General features: G+C 42.5%; 1 protein-coding gene across 5 annotated transcripts in view; it reads left to right on the top strand.

Annotated features, from left to right (window-relative positions):
* Positions 1-21,279, top strand: part of VPS13B (vacuolar protein sorting 13 homolog B) — a 357,420-nt gene that overhangs the window by 58,708 nt on the left and 277,433 nt on the right. For all 5 annotated transcript variants that reach the window (XM_081873883.1, XM_081873885.1, XM_081873882.1 and 2 more), the window contains exons 14-17: positions 438-607; positions 872-1,066; positions 2,282-2,406; positions 14,799-14,980. In XM_081873883.1, the coding sequence (XP_081730009.1) occupies positions 438-607; positions 872-1,066; positions 2,282-2,406; positions 14,799-14,980 (672 nt within the window). The remainder of the gene's footprint in view (positions 1-437; positions 608-871; positions 1,067-2,281; positions 2,407-14,798; positions 14,981-21,279) is intronic.

Below are 21,279 nucleotides of genomic sequence, written 5' to 3'. Positions count from 1 at the left end.
TCCTGCCAACCTAGCAGTTCGAAAGCACGTCAAAGTGCAAGTAGATAAATAGGTACCGCTCTGGTGGGAAGGTAAACGGTGTTTCCATGCGCTGCTCTGGTTCGCCAGAAGTGGCTTAGTCATGCTGGCCACATGACCCGGAAGCTGTCTGCGGACAAACACCGGCTCCCTCGGCCTAAAAAGCAAGATGAGCACGCAACCCCAGAGTCGTCCGCGACTGGACCTAATGGTCAGGGGTCCGTTTACCTTTATATAAAGAGAGCCAGTTTGATATTCCTTGTGGGAAATGGAACAATGGAAATCTCTTTGCCCTTTTGACATTTAGAAGAGCACAGAGTGATCAAAATAATAATAATAGTTATAGTAGTAATTATGGAAGACTATGTACATTCCCATTGATAATTATGTTAAATTTGAGTAATTATAATTTATTACAGATTCTGTAGATGGAACTAAAGCTATGCCAAGCCCAGAAGAAGTAGCAGCTTTGGAAGAATATATTCCAACTCGGATCACAAACTTCACAATTCTGAAATGCACTGTGACAATCCCTATGGCTGAATTCAACTTGCTGGGCCACTTGTTGCCTGTTATAATGGGTCAAAAGGTACTATAATGTAGTCTGTCATGAACTATATTTGGAATTAAAACGTATGCACCCAGTCAGTTACATATGCTTATTTCATATAGGTTATTTTAGTGTGTATATATTTGCATACATGATAGACTGATTTTAAAAAAACAGACTGTGCAAACATCTAGAATGAAAAACTTTTAAAAGTTAGATTTGGAAATGTTGGGCTATATTTTTAAATGTATGGGGTGTTACATTAATTTGGCTTGTATTTTCCCCCTACTATATTCCCCGAAGAGCTCAAGCAGCCTCTTAAATACTACAAATCTTCAGCCTTTGCGTCCTCTGCCTTGTATCCAAATACTGGTGGACAAAATGGCCCTGGAACACTCCATGCCAATGTATGCTGAACAGCTTGTGCAGACCGTCAGCAGCCTTAGCCAGCCATCTGATAACTTACTTCACTATTGTTACTCACACTGCTATCTTAAGGTAAAACATTTTCAATACTTTTTTTTAGTTCATTGAAAATTGCTAAGACTTCTTAGAAACATTATTACAGAGCGATTCTAATTCTGGCAGGGAAGCAGCAGAGTGGAAAGAAGAGGCAGATCATCCACCACATTCTGAGTCCTGATGTGGTTCTGGTTTTCTGTTCACTGTTCACTGTACCATTTCCAAGCTTGTGCAACTGAGGACTCAAGGATCAGGTCTCTTGGGTTAACAGCAGGGCTTGGGATACAGTAAATTCAAAGGCTCTGGCATCCGAGACCTGACCTTGGGAGGCCCTTCTTTATGTTCCCCCCTCCATGAGAGGTCTGGAGGGAAGCCACACTAAAAAGCCTTTTCCGCAGTGGCTGCGTTTGTGGAATGCTCTCCCCAGGGAGACTTACCTGGTGCCTTCATTACATAACTTTAGGCACCATGCAAAAACTTTCCTCTTCTCCCAGGCCTTTGGCTAATTAAGCAATCTATGTGGGGGAGGAGGTTATTTTTGTTTTGTTACTATGGAATGTACTTTTGTGTTTTTATATTGGAAACTGCCCTGTGATCTTCTGATGAAGGGTGGTGTAGAAATTTTTAATGATGATTATGATGATCATAATCATCCCAGACAGAAGCCCTCTGTTTTGCAGCTACTACAGTGGTACCTCTGCTTCTGAACTTAATTCATTCCAGAGGTCCGTTCTTAACCAGAAACCGTTCTTAACCCGAGGTACTACTTCTGGGTTGGCGGAGTCTGTAACCCGAAGTGTTTGTAAGCCGAGGTGTTTGTAACCCAAGGTACCACTGTTTTGGCAGTAGCCCTCTATCTGCTAGGACAAACTTGGTGCCTCCACCATGGTGGAAAACTGCCATGGCACTCCTTTCTACCAGCAGAGGCTTATACTGCTGCCCCCCACAAGCCATCAGTGTGGGTTGTTAGGATTGCACTGTTATACTGACATCATGATAATATCATGTAATTGTAATACTCATTGTGGTTTAGATTTGTTAATGTTTAGTCAGTTGTTTTAAGTCAGTAGGACATACTGTTCCTGTGATATAAATTGTGTGCATTTTCATAGAAACATGATTTTCTATCTTACATTTTTCTTGGGGATAAAAAACAATTGGCTTAAAATTGACATTGGTTTATATTAAAGTAAAATAATTTGTACTGATATTTTTTGTTACTGTACAGCTTGATGTTTTGGTTTGTTTCAGATATTTGGTTTTCAGGCAGGGCTGTCATCACTGGATATTAATGGATCTTACAACTCACCAGTTTCAGTTGTTTCTCCCTTCAGTACTGCTGTTTATGGCAAAATGCTTAAGCTTCCTAACTACTGGTGAGTATTAAATGCTTTATATTCACAAGCACTCTACGTGTGGGTGCATCATGGGTACATTTTTATTTTTACTGTTCTGTACTACATTGCATTATACACCTCTCCCTTTCTCTAGATACATGCACACATACAAATATATACAATGTCTGTTTATTAATTTTCTGCATTAATATGTTTTAAATATTGCTGTCTCTGACCACATTGCTTAGACTGCCATTACCAAAAGTTTTCTTTTTCTTGTTAGAATTTTAGACCAAAACGTTTGCTACTAATGCATGGATATTGCTATAGATTTGTTTTCATTTGTTCTGAAATGAATACCATAACTTATAGGTTGACACCAAGAAAAATGTGTTGAAGATGTCTCTTCTCATTCAACAGAGTATCCCTTAGCCCTGAGGGCTGATGCCAGCTGCAGCAATATCTTAAGTAATCTAGAGAGATGTGTGTGTTCCTTACTCACAGCATCTGTGAATGATATTTTAATCCAGATATTAGTAGTACTTTGCCATATTTTCATAACTGTCACAAAAATCTTGCAATGTACTCATTGACCACAACCTCATTTTCTTCATATTTTGTATCAGTCTTGTCATATTTTGCTTCATTGGATAGTTCTTGTTTTATTGAGTAAAACCTTTGTCCATTCAGGTCTGTGGACAAATTCTGCTGTAAGTTCTGTTACAATATTAGATATTCAATGGGCTACTTCTGTATAATGACCAATAACCACATTTGAACCTGAACAAATAGTAGCAGTTTACACTTGAACAAATGCTGCCTATTTAATTTTCTTGCTCATCTGTTTCATTGGAAACAATTAATTAATTCAAAGTGATTGCTTTCTATTTAGCTACTTTTCTTTTCTTAGTAAAGGAAATGCTTCAGGCATTCAAGTTTTTGAAATTATGTCAAAGCTGAAAATAGTATTTATCTTTCTTGTGATGTGTATGAATACAAAAACTACTTTCCAGTGGATTTCAAATCACTGCACATACATGGATCTGTGTGTGCATGTAACATCTTTTTTTGCCCAGGTGTTTATAGATTGCTGGCTTGTTTTGCCAATCTTTACTGTGCTAAGTAATTTCTTACTTCTATTTTGATTGTTTTAATATAAGTGTTTTAGTCATGTTGTACACTGCTTTGGTATGCACATGAAAAGTCACATAGAAATCTGTTTTTATAAATCAATAATATATGTATATGAATGATTAATTCATATTGGTTACTGGTATTTTAAAGTTAGTAAGAATAGTGCAATGGAGGAAAACATTCCCAAGCTGTAACAGATGCATTAGTTAAGCAGAGGGAGAAATTAATATAAAAAAGGTTTAACCTGACGTTTGTAGCTACTGCAGTGATTAAACTGGATTAAATCATTGCCTTTTAATATATGCATGTACAAATGTGTGTGTGCATGCACACAAACACACATACAAACATTAAATTGTACTATGAATGTAAACTAAGACCAAAATATAATAATTTGAGGATAATGAAGTAGAAACAAATGAATACTGCAGCCACATTGTTAAATGAAGTGCAGTATGAAGTGAATAAAACACCAGATGAAATACATCAAATAGCACTTGAACTAAATCGAAATCAGCATGCGGACTGAGAGCTTCATTGAAGTCATGAAATGAGTGGGAACTAGTCTGGTAGAATAACCTGGTAATGTCATTAGACTTCCACTCTTTTTTTCCTCCCAAAAAATTATAGCACCTGCTTTATTTGGATTTTGAGATTTCACATTCCAGAGTTGCCTAAAGTGCACACATCTGATGATACATATGTTCTATATACACAACAGGTCATAGTTTTTAAAAACAAAGACACTTTATGAACTGTTATGGAATCCCCTAGGTAGTATGTTTTGAATTAGCAGTGAAAATCTCAACTTTATTTCTGACATAAATCTGCAAAATAGCTTTCATTTTTCTTGTTTAAAAATAATTCCAAGCGATATACATCCAATATATGGTATTACTGTAATATTTGCGCTTTTCAAACTGTATTTGAAAAACTTGGATAACATACTTCATTGCCTAGATGAAATAGTGTCACTAGAAAGGAGCAATATTAACTTGTTTTTAAAATCAGCATAGAAAAAAATAGTTCTGTAAAGTGTACTACTTGCTACTATAGCTTTCAGTGCTAAGATATACTGAATATCTCAGAACAATAAATAATGTTTACAGATATGACTTCATTCTCAGAATGATAACAGTTGCCTTACTAATTCCACATTTTATATATTTGAATTTTCAAATACTAAGTTCGTATTTTGCAGACAAGAGAGTTGCTCCCCCATCAGCTATTTGAGTGCTGCTGCTTAACAGAAGTAAAGTACCACCATGAGAATTGTTTTCCCAGAGAGGAAAATTTTTCAAGATACTGTATTTTTCCATGTATAAGACTATATTTCCCCCCAAATTTTTTAAGGTTAAAATTGGCGGCTGTCTTATACATGGAATGTTTAAAATATTTTTTTCTTAATTTTGGGCTCAAAAAATAGGAGTCGTCTTATACATGGGGGGTCTTATACACGGAAAAATACGGTACATTACACCTACCAATACATAATGACAAGGGAATATCTGAGTAAAAAATTGGATTATTTTTTGTTTCTCCAAGGAAACAATCTCAGGGAAGAGACATGTCCAGGATGTTTAATAAGCGTTTGGCTCTCTTGAAATGAAGCTTGGGTCCTTCCAAAACAAAACATCTTTTGACTAAACTTTTAAAAGATGCAGCCTAGGTTCATCACAATGATGCCAACTGTGGTTGAGAAGTGATCCCCACACCTTGTTACGTATCAGTCTTATTCAGCTTTAGTTCCCCATGCTGAGGAATGCTGGATTAAGCATTCCAGGGCAGAAGCATTTGGTCTTTCAAGATGCTACTGCATACCTATGTCACATTAAATACTCTATTACTATTCAGTATCATATAATTAATCAAATACATTTTTTCATTCCATTCCAGGCTCTCTCACTGATCTGAGGAATTGTTTGGTAGTATACCTTACATAAAGAAATTACCATAAGTTTATAATTATTATTTTATTCATTTATAACACTTATAAATACTTCTACACCATTTTCTACTGCAAATTCAATATAGATAAACAATATATCAACATACTTAAAGTAATTATGGAATCTTCCAAAATCAGTAAGGACCATCAGTTAAAAATTAGTTGGTCTTATGTTATTTTTCTTAACGTTTGGAAAGCTAAGAGTGCATGTTTCTTAGGTTCATTCACAAATTTTAGCTCAGTGAGTAGTCATCTTCTGCTTGCTGTTGCTGGACTGAAGCCCAGAAAAGAGAGACTACTTCCTCATCCTCAGATTCCAGGTTTTTGTTTTTCTGTGCAGCCTTGAACATTTTCTCCTGGTCTCACATAGCAGATAGAGTTACAGTAATTTTCCCTCTGAGACTACAGCTTCTGGCTTTACTGTGCATTGTTATTGTGTAGTATTATTCTTTGAAATAAGGAATCTGAATATCCAGGTCTGATAATTTGAATATTTTTGACAAAACCAAATATTCCAGTTGTTATAGCCAAATGATCATATTATTCTCTTAGGATTATGCCGTATGTTAGGTTTTTAATGTTTAGTTTGTAAGTTAAAACATGCTTGGTGTTGCAAAATATGTTTTTGGTACTGGTGTACACAGTTGGAAGGTCAGCAGTTCGAATCCATGTGACGGGTTGAGCTCCCGTTGATCTGTCCCAGCTCCTGCCAACCTACCCATTTGAAAGCATACCAGTGCAAGTAGATAAATAGGTACCACTGTGGTGGAAAGGTAAATGGTGTTTCCATGTGGGCTCTGGTTTCTATCATGGTGTTACGTTGCGCCAGAAGTGGTTTAGTCATGTTGACCACATGACCCGGAAAGCTATATGTGGACAAACACCAGCTCCCTTGGCCTGAAGCGCCATTGACTGGACTTATCCATCCAGGAGTCATTTACCTTTTAACCTTTTATGTTTACACAGTTGGTCTGTTTTTTGGTCTCCCTGAGATGTCTCCCCATGTTAAATGTGAAGCTGCTCTCACACCAGATTCCTAAAACCATTTTTATTTCATAGTGGTAGTATAATATAAATCAGTATATTCATAGTGGCACACAGTTTTTCATAAAACTAGTTAGTTGAATGATAGCATATTCTACTGCATTCCCTTTTTTAGTTTGAGTTGCTTCCTTATCCTAAATCTATTTAGTTAGAAATGTGTCCCACTGATGTTGATCTTGTCTAATCCTCTTTAAAACCATTCAAGTTGGTGGCCATCACTGCCTCTTGAATTTCATAGCTTAATTTTATGCTGTGTGAAGAAGTATTTTCTATTGTCTGTCCTGAATCTTCCAACATGCAGCTTCACTGAACGCCCCCGAGCTTTACTACTGTGAGAGAGGGATAAAAATTCTGTATTTACCTTCTCTGCTCCATGTATAATTTTACACCTTCATCATGTATTTTCTGCCTCTAAACAAAAAAGCAACCAAACTTTGTAGCCTTTCCTAATAGGGGAGTTGCTACATCCCCTTTATTATTTGGGTTGCCCTTTTCTGAACCTTTTCCAGCTTTACAATATCTCATTTTCAGGTGAGGCGACCAGAACCGTGCACAATATTTCATGTACAGTTGCACCATAGATTTCTATAGCAGCATTATCATAGTGTTTTCAGTCCTTTTCTGAATGATCCCTAGCATTGAATTTACCTTTTTCACAGCTGCCACATACTGGGTAGACATCTTAATCAAGCTGTACATTACAATCCCAAGGTCTTGTTCCAGGTCAGATACCATTAGCTTCAGACCCCATGGGGGTATATGTGAAATTTATATAGTTTTGCCCCAGTGTGTATCATATTACATTTCCTTTCTTTGAGCTGCTTTTGCCATTTTCTTATTTCACTCAAAATGCTGTCCATTTACTCAATTTTGAGAGATCCTTTCAGAGCTCTTCACAATTTCTTTTTGTTTTAACTATGCCAAACAATTTGGTATCATAGGCAAACTTCTGACTTCTCAGCCCTAACTCTAGATCATTAATAAACAAGTTAAAAAGCACAGGTTGCAATACTGATCCTTGAGGACTCCACTTTCTACACCATTGTATAGGGAGAACTGTAATATATAATAGATTTGTGAGCAAGAAGCAATAGCCCCTTTCATGAAATATCCATGTGGATTTTCAATTGTGGACATGTATTTTAGTTAATTTACCTGTCAGAGCTGCCCGAGGTCCCAGCTCACAAAGGACCAACGCCAGTTCTTGTTATATACAAAAGTCTTTATTGAAGTTCAGTTTCGATTTCAAAGCCGCGGCGCGCAGCTCTACGTCTCAAACTCTAGACCGCTGAAGCTCCGTCTGAATCTCCTCCCCCCAGACACCAGTTTAAGACTCTAGCCTTGCTCCACCTCTTCCTTTGCTCTTTCCTCCTCTGGGTCCGCCTGTCCACTGGGGTCTTGCCCTTTCTAGACTCTTCTGACGCTGAATCCCCTGAGTCTTCCCCCTGCCTCCGGCGGGCTTTAGGACCTGGTTCCCAATCCGGGTTTTCTGCCGTCCCGCGCGCCTGTACCTTTGAACTTGGCGCGCGTGCCCAGCCGGCAACCTTACACTGCTCCTGTCACTGCTTCCCTCTTCGGGGGGGCTAGCTGGACCTGACTTCCCCTCCGTTCTCTCACTCTCTGATAGAGGCGTGGTCAGCCCTGACTCATCTTCTCTCCCTACTGGAGGAGACGCTGGCCCTGACACATGGGACTCTTCCCCCCCACTACGCTCTGGTGGGGGAACTGGTCCTGATCTTCCGCTGCTGCTTTGGGAGTCCCCGCTGGCCCCTTGCTTCTGGTGTGTCCCCCCCCCGGAACCCCCCTTGCCCTGGCCATCGGCGCCCCCCTCTGGGAATCTTCTGAATCGCTGGAGAAACTCATGGAATCTCTCGGGCCACTGTCATACTCCCCTACGCTGCCCTCAGATTCTTCCCCTTCGCTCTCCGTTTCCTCTCTCCCCTGTGCCTCTGCTCCTGAGCCCCTGACATTACCCATCAAGCTCCTCTAAGAGCCAAACCATATTAGTTCCTTATGAAACAGTATTAGAAATGGTGTTGTGCCTGCCTTTAACAACACGAGAAATATGTTGAGAAGTGTTCAGAATCTTTTCCCCACCTTAAGTGTTTGCCTCCCTACAGCATCTCTGCCTGAATGCTTTTCTCCTTAGCCAGGCTGAGCTACTATAAGACTGGGCCTAAACCATTTGGGATATTTGCTGTGGAATGAAATCAGCTTTATGCATGGGAGGGTTCCCCACTCTTCTTTTACACATGCCTTCCACTGCTAAAAATTGATCTCTTCCTGCTCTTTCTATATTAGCCTTTGCTAAACTGATGGCCAAGGGACGTGGGTGGCGCTGTGGGTTAAACCACAGAGCCTAGGACTTGCTGATCAGAAGGTCGGCGGTTCGAATCCCCGTGACGGGGTGAGCTCCCGTTGCTCAGTCCCTGTTCCTGCCAACCTAGCAGTTCAAAAGCACATCGAAGTGCAAGTAGATAAATAGGTACCACTCCGGCGGGAAGGTAAATGGCGTTTCTATGCACTGCCGTGGTTCGCCAGAAGCAGCTTAGTCATGCTGGCCACATGACCTGGAAGCTGTATGCCGGCTCCCTCGGCCAGTAAAGCGAGATGAGCGCCGCAACCCCAGAGTCGGTCACGACTGGACCTAATGGTTAGGGGTCCCTTTGCCTTAAACTGATGGCCTCCACATATTTTGGACTACAGTTCCCATCAGCCCTAGCCAGCACAGTCTGGGACTAATGCAAGTTGTAATCCAAAACATCCAGAGGGCACCAGCTGGTGAAGGCTGTTCCGTATGGTTGGGGAAGTTCTTTGTTTAAATGAATTGAACTGTTCCCACCACACCTAGTTGATACCATTCAGTAAGTATTCTTGCGAACAAATAGGGAGCACTGCACCCTCTCTCTTATAACACTGCAGTACTACTAATAACGATTACCCTACAGGTTGCTAAATTCCTAACAGCCGTCCTCTCGTACAAGAGACGGAATGGAATGTTAGCTGATTATTGATAGTTATAAGAATTTTCTATAACGACATCAGATATTGATTTTAGTGTAGTGCAATTTTTTTTAATTTTAATCTTAATCTTAAACTTTTCTTATGAATGGCTAATATTTGTCCATGTGAGTTGTGAACTGTGTTATACTACTTGTGGCTTGTACGAGCCCGCTGTTTTATTTGATTTGTTTTGTTGTTTTGTGTTTCATGATGGGCGTAAAGCCGAATAAACATTTTGATTGATTGACTAATAATGATACAATGTTATAATTTTATTAATTGGCATTGGTATTTAATAGTTGGATCCTACATCAGTCAATAATCAATCAATCAGTCTCCTTTATTGGCATAGAAAAAGTGCATCGTATACATGGATCAGCCTTTAATACCAATTTGTTACCCTGAATGAACAGATTTATATGGAAAGTAGATAAAAAGTTCATATGTGCATGTATATTTAATTTAAAGACATGGTGTTTTGTCCATAATTTCTATGTTACAAAATCATGAGCATGTTTCTTCTTGTAGCAAAAGAACCTGTTCACTAGTGATCCTTGAAAACTGTAAGGTACATGATGTTTGAGAGTGGTAAGGGAAATTGTGGTTGGATTTACAAAGTTAAGTGTGACATTTGTATTCCAAAGTGTTGGTCTATCCATATGTGCTTGGGTATAAGTAAAAAATGGCAGACTTGCATATCTCTCTTTATCATCACCACCACTACCGTTATTAAATTTAAATTAATATTACTTCAAAGATGGCAAGGAAAAACAAACAGCCTTGTGACTGTACGGAAGTGATGCACATTATTTGGCTGCTGACATGTGTAACTGATTGGTAAAATGAAGTTGGTGTTTTAACTAAATGATCAATACCACTATCAGTATACTTGCAAATATTTCTTTTTCCAAAGAGCTAAGCATGTTAAAAAAATGTTTTAATCAATTGTGTAAGGGCCAACTGAAATGTATCAATTTTTTTTAAAAAAGCAACACACACACATACACCCTGGCCCCAAGTCATCACTAGGTTCTGGTAGCAGGTTACTGGTCTTGTGTTGGAAAAAATGAACTAATCTTATTTTACTGAACAGGATATGAGTAATAAAAAAAATTAATTTTTGGAAATACTTGGCAGGTTCCAGTCTTACATTTGGGGACTCTGTATAAACTTTTGGAGCCAGCTGTTCGCTGCTATGTTCATTCAATCACTATGAGGTGTTGATTTTAAAGGAATGGGTTGCTGTTTCTAAAGGTACACATTGCTAATATTTCACAGCGAGCCTGTGGACTTGCATGGATTGGTTACATTAGTCCCTTCACATAGAGGGTCAATTCATTTTCACATTCAAGAACAGGGATTAGAATTGCTTTAGCAGTATGTCAGATTTATCTAAACTCTTTAAGGCAACTTGCATCAGGGTAAGCAAGTTAGAGAGAAAAACAAATGAATTTTAAAGTAATTCACTTAGGACAGAATCTTTTTTTAAAAGAAATTCCATGCCAAAGCATGGCAAACATTGCGTGTTCTTCTTTCCTTAAATTTATACTGGAAATGTTCCAACTTCAGCTTTAATGAGTGGCAGATTCCCTTAGCTCTACTAAGGTTTATTTCACCCTAAAGAATAATAATTGGATTGATAGTTTTTTAATCTGTTCTGCTAAATAGGCATATGTTGAAGGTCCATTTTTAAGGACAGAAGTTGTGAAACAGATGCTTTATAGACAATAAATGGAAATACCTTTTAAAACAATTTGGTGTTACAACAAATTCATAGCAAAACATTACCAAAACTAAAGATAAAAAGATGAGAGATGTTTGACATGATGATGATCATTCTTACATTCATTTGCATTTTACTCTGACTACAGGAAAATGTTTTCAAAACTTTATATTTCAAAACAGTTATAATAAAATTATAAAATAGCTTTTCATCTAAAGGCAGTTGAAGCTAAAAAAAAATCCTTTCAGAAACATTTGCTGCACATATGGTACAGTAGAATGTACTGATTTTTTGTATGTGTCCTGCTTTTGAGTGTGTAATATTTTCTTTAAGTTCTCCCCATTCACTGAAAACCAGTATCTTTCTCCCAAAGGAAGTATTAAAAATACAGTAAGTTTTAAAATTTGCATATTGTTAATTTTTTTTATTTAATACAGTGTTACTAGCCATCAGGGAACTTTTTATGTGAAAGCTGTAAGTTTAAACGTCACTGTAGTTCAGTACAGTAGCTGTATTTCACATCAAACCAGAGGCTTGTTTTAAAACAAAGTTATTCAAAGATTCTGCATTATGAATAGTTGTTATTGCTACTGATGTTAAAACCCACGTGCGTTTATTTTCATGAAAATGCTTCCTTAGAATTTGGAGATTCTCTGTCAATGCTTACATGCATGCTTAGTTCATGACACTTTACATTCCCACTATGTGGTCTGCTCACAAATTACATGTAGTGTTCAATATTCAGAAGAGCAATTTGGTCCAATAAAACACAACTATGTAAAATACCGTATTTTTCGCCCTATAGGACACACTTTTTCCCCTCCAAAAATGAAGGGGAAATGTGTGTGCGTCCTATGGGGCGAATGCAGGCTTTCTGCTCTGCAGGCTTCGCGGGAGCGCTCCCGCTGCTTGCGGAGAGTTGCCTGCATGCCGAAGCCTGCGCGCGCTGAGCTCAGCGCGTCCAGGCTTCGCGGACCTCTCCGCAAGCAGCGGGAGCATTCCCACTGCTTGCGGAGAGTTGCTTGCATGCAGAAGCCTGCGCGCGCTGAGCTCAGCGCGTCCAGGCTTCGCGGACCTCTCCGCAAGCAGCGGGAGCGTTCCCACTGCTTGCGGAGAGTTGCTTGCATGCAGAAGCCTGCGCGCGCTGAGCTCAGCGCGTCCAGGCTTCGCGGACCTCTCCGCAAGCAGCGGGAGCGTTCCCACTGCTTGCGGAGAGTTGCTTGCATGCAGAAGCCTGCACGCGCTGAGCTCAGCGCGTCCAGGCTTCGCGGACCTCTCCGCAAGCAGCGGGAGCCAGCGCTGGGCTCCCACGGCTTGCAGAGAGCTGCCTGTTTGGGGGCTGGGGCGGGGGAAGCTCGGGCCTCCCCCGCCCCAGCCCCGCACCTGGGGGGAAAAAAATAATTTCCCCCCCTTTATTTCCCCCCAAAAAAACTAGGTGCGCCTTATGGGACGGTGCGTCCTATAGGGCGAAAAATACGGTATTTGAATTAGAATAATAGATTAGAATCAAATAATTGTAGAGCTGGAAGGGACCATGAGGGTCATCTAGTCCAACCCCCTGCCTTGCAGAAATCTTTTGCCCGACGTGGAGCTCAAACCGACAACCCTGAGATTAGGAATCTCAAGTTGTTACACTTCAGATATGGTATAGATTCTTAATGACAACAACAAAAATCTGCCCTTCATCAGCATCTGCCAGGGCAAGTTAAAACAGTATAAAAATTTAAACAGTCCAAGCAGAACAGAACCACAGGAATAAGGTGGAACCTGAAAACACTTGTCAGGTGTCAAAGTGCACAGTAAGGGCTGTGTCTTTAACATTTGCCGAAAGCTCTATAGCAATGAAGCCACAGACATTTCTGCGATCAGTTTATACCAAGATCTGCTTGTTCCAGAAGTAATAATTAATTACAGTGGTGCCTCGCAAGACGAAAAGAATCCGTTCCACGATTCTCTTCGTCTAGCGGTTTTTTCATCTTGCGAAGCAAGCCCATTGACAGTTTAGCGGATTAGCGCTATTAGCGGTCTAGCGGCTTTTAGCGATCAGCCGTTAAGCGGCTTATCAGCGGAACAGCTGATAAGCGGCTTAACGGCTTAGGAAAGGGGGGGGAAAGCGGAAAAAACCCGCGGGAACTCGCAAGACTTTTTCGTCTTGCGAAGCAACCCCATAGAGAAATTCGTTTAGCGAAGCGCCTCCAAAACGGAAAACCCTTTCGTCTAGCGGGTTTTCCGTCTTGCGAGGCGTTCGTCTTGCGGGGCACCACTGTATAAATAAATAGCATTTGTATGACTTTCAAGTGTTCAAAGCACTTCTCATACTTTATCTCTTTGTATAGGAATCCTTGCAAAACGTAAGGAGGGTCAGTATTATTATTGACAAGTTAAGAGAGACTGGCCACCTAGGGCAGTCTGGCCACCATGGCAGATGCAAGATTCATTCTAGGACTTCCTGATTTGGAGTTCAGCCTCTTAGCAATCAGCTCTCTGTTTCATGACTTTGGCATGGGCCTTCTAAAATCCTCACTCACTTATCTTAAAACAAGCTTTTTGCAGACAGGCCCCGAAGCAACAAACAACATGGTGGCTAAGTTTTAGTCCATGCAAATTGGCACCTTGGGGCCAATTTTCTGAGAACTTCTGATGAAGTAGAGGTAGAAGTACTCATTTTGATAAATACAAACATGCTGGAGGAGAGGGCAGCCCTGTGTTGAGTTGTACCTTTCCCTTCTCTCTCCATAATGTATCATAACACTTAATACTTCTCATTGGGCCAGTTCGGATGTAACAACCCCATGGTTTAGCAAACCGGGAATAAACACCAAGTTGGACCCACATGCTCTTGTCTCAGTTCTCTCATCCTCCCATTGCAAGCTAGCTTCAGCTCCATGATCTTAGTTTGTTTAGAACAGAGTTCCCTGTTAGATCCCAGTGGGGATACCTGGCTTTAACATCACTTTACAGAGATCTCAACCAGAATTTATTCCTGTCTCTCTCAATGAACAATCTATATCAGTGGCTGTTGGGGCCAGAGAATGCACAATATGAGAACACAGTAAGTTTAATATGTGTTAGAGAGGGAGAACTTGACATAGGCTTTTTGGCAACAGCTCCATGTTGCTTGTAGTGTGAATCCTTATACAAGTTGACGTCCTTCTGCCTTAGTATGTGTTATTGTCTTAGTATGTGTAGAACTTTTGAATTGTTGAAGAAGTGTCTAAATTGTTATATGCTGTTCCCCTTGTCTACATCAGGGGAAGAGGTGAATATGTGGTTATAACTAAACATGGAAGTTATGTGGAATTCAAATACAAACCAGCTATAGGTTTTGTGAGAATGTGAAGTTCGGAGATTCATTTTTGGAACATTCAATGTATACTCTTTAGCAAAATAATTGTACTATTGCTTTCTGTTTGTTGTAAATTACTAATTTTTAAAGTTCACATAAAATGAACATGAACTAGCCACGTTTTCAGTGAGCTTTTCCAGTGTTGCCTCTCCTAGGGATTTGCCATTTGGCATTTCTGCCAATAAGCCTGTATACAGATTTAATCATATTTTTGTTTCTGTTGTATTTTCTAGGTCCAAGCGTTCTCATGTTGCAGTTAAAGAATGTATATTTGAGCTTCCAAGTCTGACAATTCAAGCAACAAGAGCCCAGACCTTCCTAATGCAAGCTATTTGGCAGAGTTGGGCTTATACTGGAAATGTTAGTTCACCAGTTGTGAATGAAGCTTTAGTGAATGAAGTCTTTCAACCATCAGGTAAATACTACTTTTTTTCTTACCAGTATACTTAACTGATATCTCTGCCCCAGTACAGTATTGCTTTTAGTTTTCATATATTGAACTTTATCTTTGGAATCTAGCATTTATATACATTTTACTTGGAAAATCAGTTTGAATGTAGTATCAATGAAACTTTCTGCTTATAGATTAAGAAGTCACCAGGCTTCACTCTTTGCAAAAGCTTCTACATGCTTTTAAAATTGCTTTTCTTCATTTTGGATGTGTCATAATATAGTAACCTAAGGAAATTTACATGTAAACCTTTGGAATAAAACGTATAGATCTAGGTTCTGTGTTTCAACCAGGAGTGACTTGAACCAGAACACAGAGTATATATTTTACTGTATTATATTGGTTGCAGAATTGTAAATGTTTAGAGGTTGCAATGTTTGGAGGGAGGGTAGGATGTTTTGTCTTTAAAGTATGAAGACAGGCTTCTGTAACAGCTTTATATGCTATAGTGAATGTTTATGTCTGTCTTATAAATGTGTTTCTATCTTGTTCTGTTGTTATGCCTGGGAAAAATGCAAAACAACTTTTAGTGTAAAGAAAAATATGGAAGATACTCTGTTTCTTTCACTACATGCGCCATTGCACCCACTCTACCTTGGACTTTTCTGTGTTGTGAATGGTGGTTGGGGCACGTATTAAATTGAATGAATGAATGAGTAAATAAATACAGGCACCCCCCCCCACTTACGTGTGACTGTGTATACGCATGGCACCAGGAATAGAATCATATCACGAAATGGCGGGAGCTGGAGAGCCCTTGTGGCTTACGAGGAGAACCTCCGCAGAGCCCAAAGAGGACCCTAGTGAGGGCATAGGAAGCCCCAAATAGACCTCAGGAGCACCAGAACTTTATTTAGGCTGCTCAGCCTCCCTGCCTAACAGCTGACACGCAGGTTAGCACAGCAGCAGCAGCGTTCCTGCACATCCTCCAGCTGACTTTAGAGCTTCAACTCTAGATATTTTGGTCTGGATTGGAGAGAGAGCTGGAGAGCAGGGAAAAATAGGCATTTACAGGCTTTTTAGAGGGTGTTCCCCACTTTATGTGATTTCACTTATGCACATGGGGGTGCAGAATGTAACCTCCGCAAAAGTGGGGCTATGCCTTACATTTTAAAAGCCTGAGAAGAAAACAGCATTCATCAGGAGAGATTACCCTCTGCCCCGTGGCTTACCTGGCTTGGTTTTGCGCACTTGGGTGCAGAGCAGGAATACACCCATTGTGCTGAATCAAAGAGGCTAGTTAGAACCATTGGGGGGGGGGCTGTGCATAATTACTGTTCTTTATTAATTTATATACTGTTTAATGCTAAAATAGGTTTCAAAGCAGTTTACTTCAGAGGTTTATTTTTTCTTCTCTGCTTTCCACCTGTCTGGGAGTCAGGGCTGAGCAATAGAGCAGCATCATGGCACCCCCTGCAGTTGTTCCCTCACAGAGTGAGCCCTTTCCTCTCCTCCTTTGGGGGAGGGAGATAATAATAATAATAATAATAATAATAATAATAATAATAATAATAATAATAATTTATTATTTGTACCCCGCCCATCTGGCTGGGTTCCCCCAGCCACTCTGGGCAGCTTCCATAAAAACCAAAAATACACTAAAATATCACAGATTAAAAACTTCCCTGAAAAGGGCTGCCTTAAGATGTCTTCTGAATGTCAGGTAGTTATTTATCGCTTTGACATCTGATGGGAGGGCGTTCCACAGGGCAGGCGCCACTACTGAGAAGGCCCTCTGCCTGGTTCCCTGTAGCTTTGCTTCTCGCAATGAGGGAACCGCCAGAAGGCCCTCGGCGCTGGACCTCAGCGTTCGGGCAGAACGATGGGGGTGGAGACGCTCCTTCAGGTATACTGGGCCGAGGCTGTTTAGGGCTTTAAAGGTCAACACCAGCACTTGTGAATTGTGCTCGGAAATGTACTGGGAGCCAATGTAGGTCTTTCAAGACCAGTGTTATGTGGTCTCGGCGGCCGCCCCCAGTCACCAGTCTAGCTGCCGCATTCTGGATTAGTTGTAGTTTCCGAGTCACCTTCAAAGGTAGCCCCACGTAGAGCGCATTGCAGTAGTCCAAGCGGGAGATAACTAATGCACCACTCTGGCAAGACAGTCCGTGGGCAGGTAGGGTCTCAGCCTGCGTACCAGGTGGAGTTGGTAGACAGCTGCCCTGGATACAGAATTGACCTGCACCTCCATGGACAGCTGTGAGTCCAAAATGACTCCCAGGCTACGCACCTGGTCCTTCAGGGGCACAGTTACCCCATCCAGGACCAGGGAGTCGTCCACACCAGCCTGCCCCCTGTCCCCCCAAAACAGTACTTCTGTCTTGTCAGGATTCAACCTCAATCCATTAGCCGCCATCCATCCTCCAACCGCCTCCAGGCACTCACACAGGACCTTCACCGCCTTCACTGGTTCTGATTTGAAAGAGAGGTAGAGCTGGGTATCATCTGCATATTGATGGACACCCAGTCCAAACCCCCGATGATCTCTCCCAGCGGCTTCATATAGATGTTAAAAAGCATGGGGGAGAGGACGGAACCCTGAGGCACCCCACAAGTGAGGGCTCAGGGGTCTGAACACTCATCCCCCACACCACTTTCTGAACACGGCCCAGGAGGAAGGAGCGAAACCACTGTATAACAGTGCCCCCAGCTCCCAGCCCCTCTAGACGGTCCAGAAGGATGTTATGGTCGATTGTATCAAAGGCCGCTGAGAGATCCAGCAGAACTAGGAAACAACTCTCACCTTTGTCCCTAGCTCGCCGGAGATCATCAACCAGCGCGACCAAGGCAGTTTCAGTCCCATGATGAGGCCTGAATCCCGATTGGAAGGGATCCAAATGGTCCGCATCCTCCAGGCGTGCCTGGAGTTGTTCAGCAACCACGCGCTCAATCACCTTGCCCAAGAATGGAAGATTTGAGACTGGGCGATAGTTGGCCATACTGGCCGGGTCTAAAGATGGTTTTTTAAGAAGCGGTTTAATGACTGCCTCTTTCAGCGGATCTGGGAATGTTCCCTCAGAGGGAAGCATTCACCACCCCGCAGAGCCCATCGCCCAGCCCTTCCCGGCTTGCTTTTATTAGCCAGGATGGGCAAGGATCCAGGAGACAGGTGGTTGGTTTCACGCGTCCAAGCAGCCTGTCCACATCCTCGGGGGTAACGGATTGAAATTGATTCCATGCAACTTGACCAGACAGAGCTCTAGCACTCTCCCGCCCCAGCCCTGCTCCCACGGTGGTGTCTAGCTCCTTCCGAATATGAGTGATTTTATCTGCAAAAAACTTTGCAAAATCGTTGCAGGAGATTTTGGGGTCTTTACAAGGCCCCGGTGGTAAAGGTGGTTCCGTTAAATTACGAACCACCTGAAAGAGTCTCCTGCTACTATTTTCTACAGATGCAATAGAGGCGGTGAAGAAAGTCTTCTTCGCCGTCGCTATCGCCACTTGGTAGGCTCGACGTTGAGCTCTAAGCTGTGTCCGGTCAGATTCGGAGTGAGTTTTTTGCCACTGACGCTCTAGCCGTCTCAGCGATTGTTTCATCGCCCTCAGCTCCGAAGAAAACCACGGAGCTGTCCGGGCTCCATGCAATCGGAGAGGGCGCTTCGGAGCCAGACAGTCGATAGCCCTGGTTAACTCCGCATTCCAGCGGGCCACCAGGGAATCAGCTGAAAGGCCATCAACATGGGATAAAGCATCCCCTACCACTCTCTGGAAACCATTTGGATCCATTAAGTGGCAGGGGCGGACCATCCGAATTGGTCCCACCTCCCTGCAGAGGGGAAGGGTCGCGGAGAAGTCCAGTTGCACCAGGAAGTGATCTGATCATGGCACTTCTTTTGTTTCACTTTTACTTAGTGTCAGATCACCCACGTCACTAGAGGTGAACACCAGGTCTAAGGCATGCCCATGACTATGAGTTGGGCCAAACTTATTCAGGGACAGCCCCATGGAGGCCATGCTTTCCACGAAGTCCCGAGCACCCCTTGTAAGGTTGTGTCAGCATGGATGTTAAAATCCCCTAGGACAACCAAACTAGGTGTCTCCAGGAGAAAATCCGCCACGACCTGAAGCAGCTCAGACAGGGAATCCTTGGTGCAGCGGGGAGGTCGGTACACCAAAAGGAATCCTGTACTGCCCCATTGCCCAATTTCCAGAACATGCACTCAGAAAACTGGATCTTCCCAGTAGGACGCCTGGTGCAAGCTAGTGACTTCCTAAAAATCACTGCAACCCCCCCTCCCCTCCCACATGACCTGGGTTGCTGTGCGTAAGAGAAACCTGGTGGGCAAGCAGCGGCAAGGACAGGCCCATCTGCTTCCTCCAACCAGGTCTCTGTCACACATGCCAGGTCAAATCCTCCATCCACAATCAGGTCGTGGATGGCAGTGGTTTTATTCATCATTGACCTGGCATTACACAGCAACACCTTCAGGTCATGTAGGTTTCCCCCTGTTGATTCCAGTATCCATCCGGTCAAGGCCAGACCCGGAGGCAGGGATAGTCGACTAAACCTGCCTCCTCAGTAATGACATGGTCTGGTCTTAGCGTAACTCTGCCTCCTGCCCATGATCACCGAGATCGGATGTCCCAGTGCTTCCCTCCCCCCCCCCGTGGAACTTGTCCCAGCCATCGTGTTGGCTAGGGCCCCACTCCCAGGCAGCCCTGATCCCGCCCCTTAAAAACAAAACACAAACTATACAGAACCAATAAAACAACAACAACAACAAAAAGGAACAGAACAATTATACTAAAATTAATCCCCAACCAAATATCCATCCCACCCACCCCCAACAATGGAAAAAAGGAAAAAAAGAAATAAAAATTTAAATTGCCACCGACTGCTTGAGGACATTTTAAAGCACATTAACCACCTGGAACAGGGAAGCAATGGCAGAACACTTCCCACCCTTCCCAAAAAGTTTGTTCCAAATAAGGACCTGGGCCACGCCCCCTGGGCCAGCTGGAAAAGGCCCTGGAAGGGAGCAGGCCCTGCAGTCCTCACCCAGCCGATGGTCCGAGATGAAGGGACCACCCAAGATCTATGGCTGTGGTGTGACCCACCCAGCTGCCACACTCCCTCAAGCATGCGCGTGGTTGAGGAAGGAGAGTTGGCATGCCAGTTCTGGTCCAGCGGCTTCCTGAAACCTTAAAGTGGCACCCAGCAGCAGCAACTAGAGCTCACAGATGCCAAGAGAAGCAGTAAAGGTGCTGCAATTAATACCCCCAAAATAATACTCCCGGGAATCTCTCCTATTTTCTCACCCTTTTTAACCTCAAGAATTTTACCAACAGCATTGTGGTTGCTCCAGTCTGTTTTTTTCCTCTCAGTGTCTCAGAGCAGGCATATGGGAGAAGCATTGCTCCTATTGGCGTTTTCTCTTTTGAAGCAGTTGCTCCCCCTTCCCCTCATCTGTGGGTGAAAGTGCCTAACTGCAGTACTGAGGCCTAGTAAATTTGATGGGAAATGTGTAAGCAGTACTGTACTGTTAGTGAATTGAGGGTTAGTATGTTTCTTAGTGGAGTGTAGGCTGCAGCACCTTGTGGTGGGTGCTTAAAATGGCTGCTGGATATAAGCGTCATCAGAAGCTCAGGATAGTTTCCCATCCAGTACAGGCCGGTTATTGCCAGAAAGCTGGTTTCTCTCCTTTGGTGGAAGCTTGGCAACCCTCTTAAACTCCATTGCAGCTTTGTGTGGAAACGAATGGGTCATCTCGCTCCTTATTCGCTCCAGAAAACACTACAGTGGTACTTCGGGTTAAGTACTTAATTCGTTCCAGAGGTCCGTTCTTAACCTGAAACTGTTCTTAACCTGAGGTACCACTTTAGCTAATGGGCCTTCCGCTGCCACTGCATGCTGCCGTCGATTTCTGTTCTCATCCTGAAGCAAAGTTCTTAACCCGAGGTGCTGTTTCTGGGTTAGTGAATTCTGTAACCTGAAGCGTATGTAACCTGAAGCGTATGTAACCCGAGGTACCACTGTACATTTTTCCTTTCAATCTTGAGACACAGAGGTAAGAACAGCATGTAAAAGAAGGCAGCTCTTTGTTACTCCTCTCATGAGCAGATACCCCCCCCCCGTCTTTTTGTTCTTAATGTGGTGCAGGGTGTAGTACGAAAAGGGGGAAATGGCAACTCTGAGGGGATAGCCTTTGAGGGAAGGAATGGTGGCTCCTAGACCTAGACCTCCTCCTTCCCTCAGCAAAGCTGACCACCTCCCTCTGAAAAATTAGCACAATGTTGTCAAGGAGCTGAGGCACACACTGGAA

This window comes from Podarcis erhardii, assembly GCF_964252035.2.
Source record: "Podarcis erhardii genome assembly, chromosome: 8".
NCBI classification, from domain to species: domain Eukaryota; kingdom Metazoa; phylum Chordata; class Lepidosauria; order Squamata; family Lacertidae; genus Podarcis; species Podarcis erhardii.
This window is presented reverse-complemented; position numbering and strand designations above follow the sequence as displayed.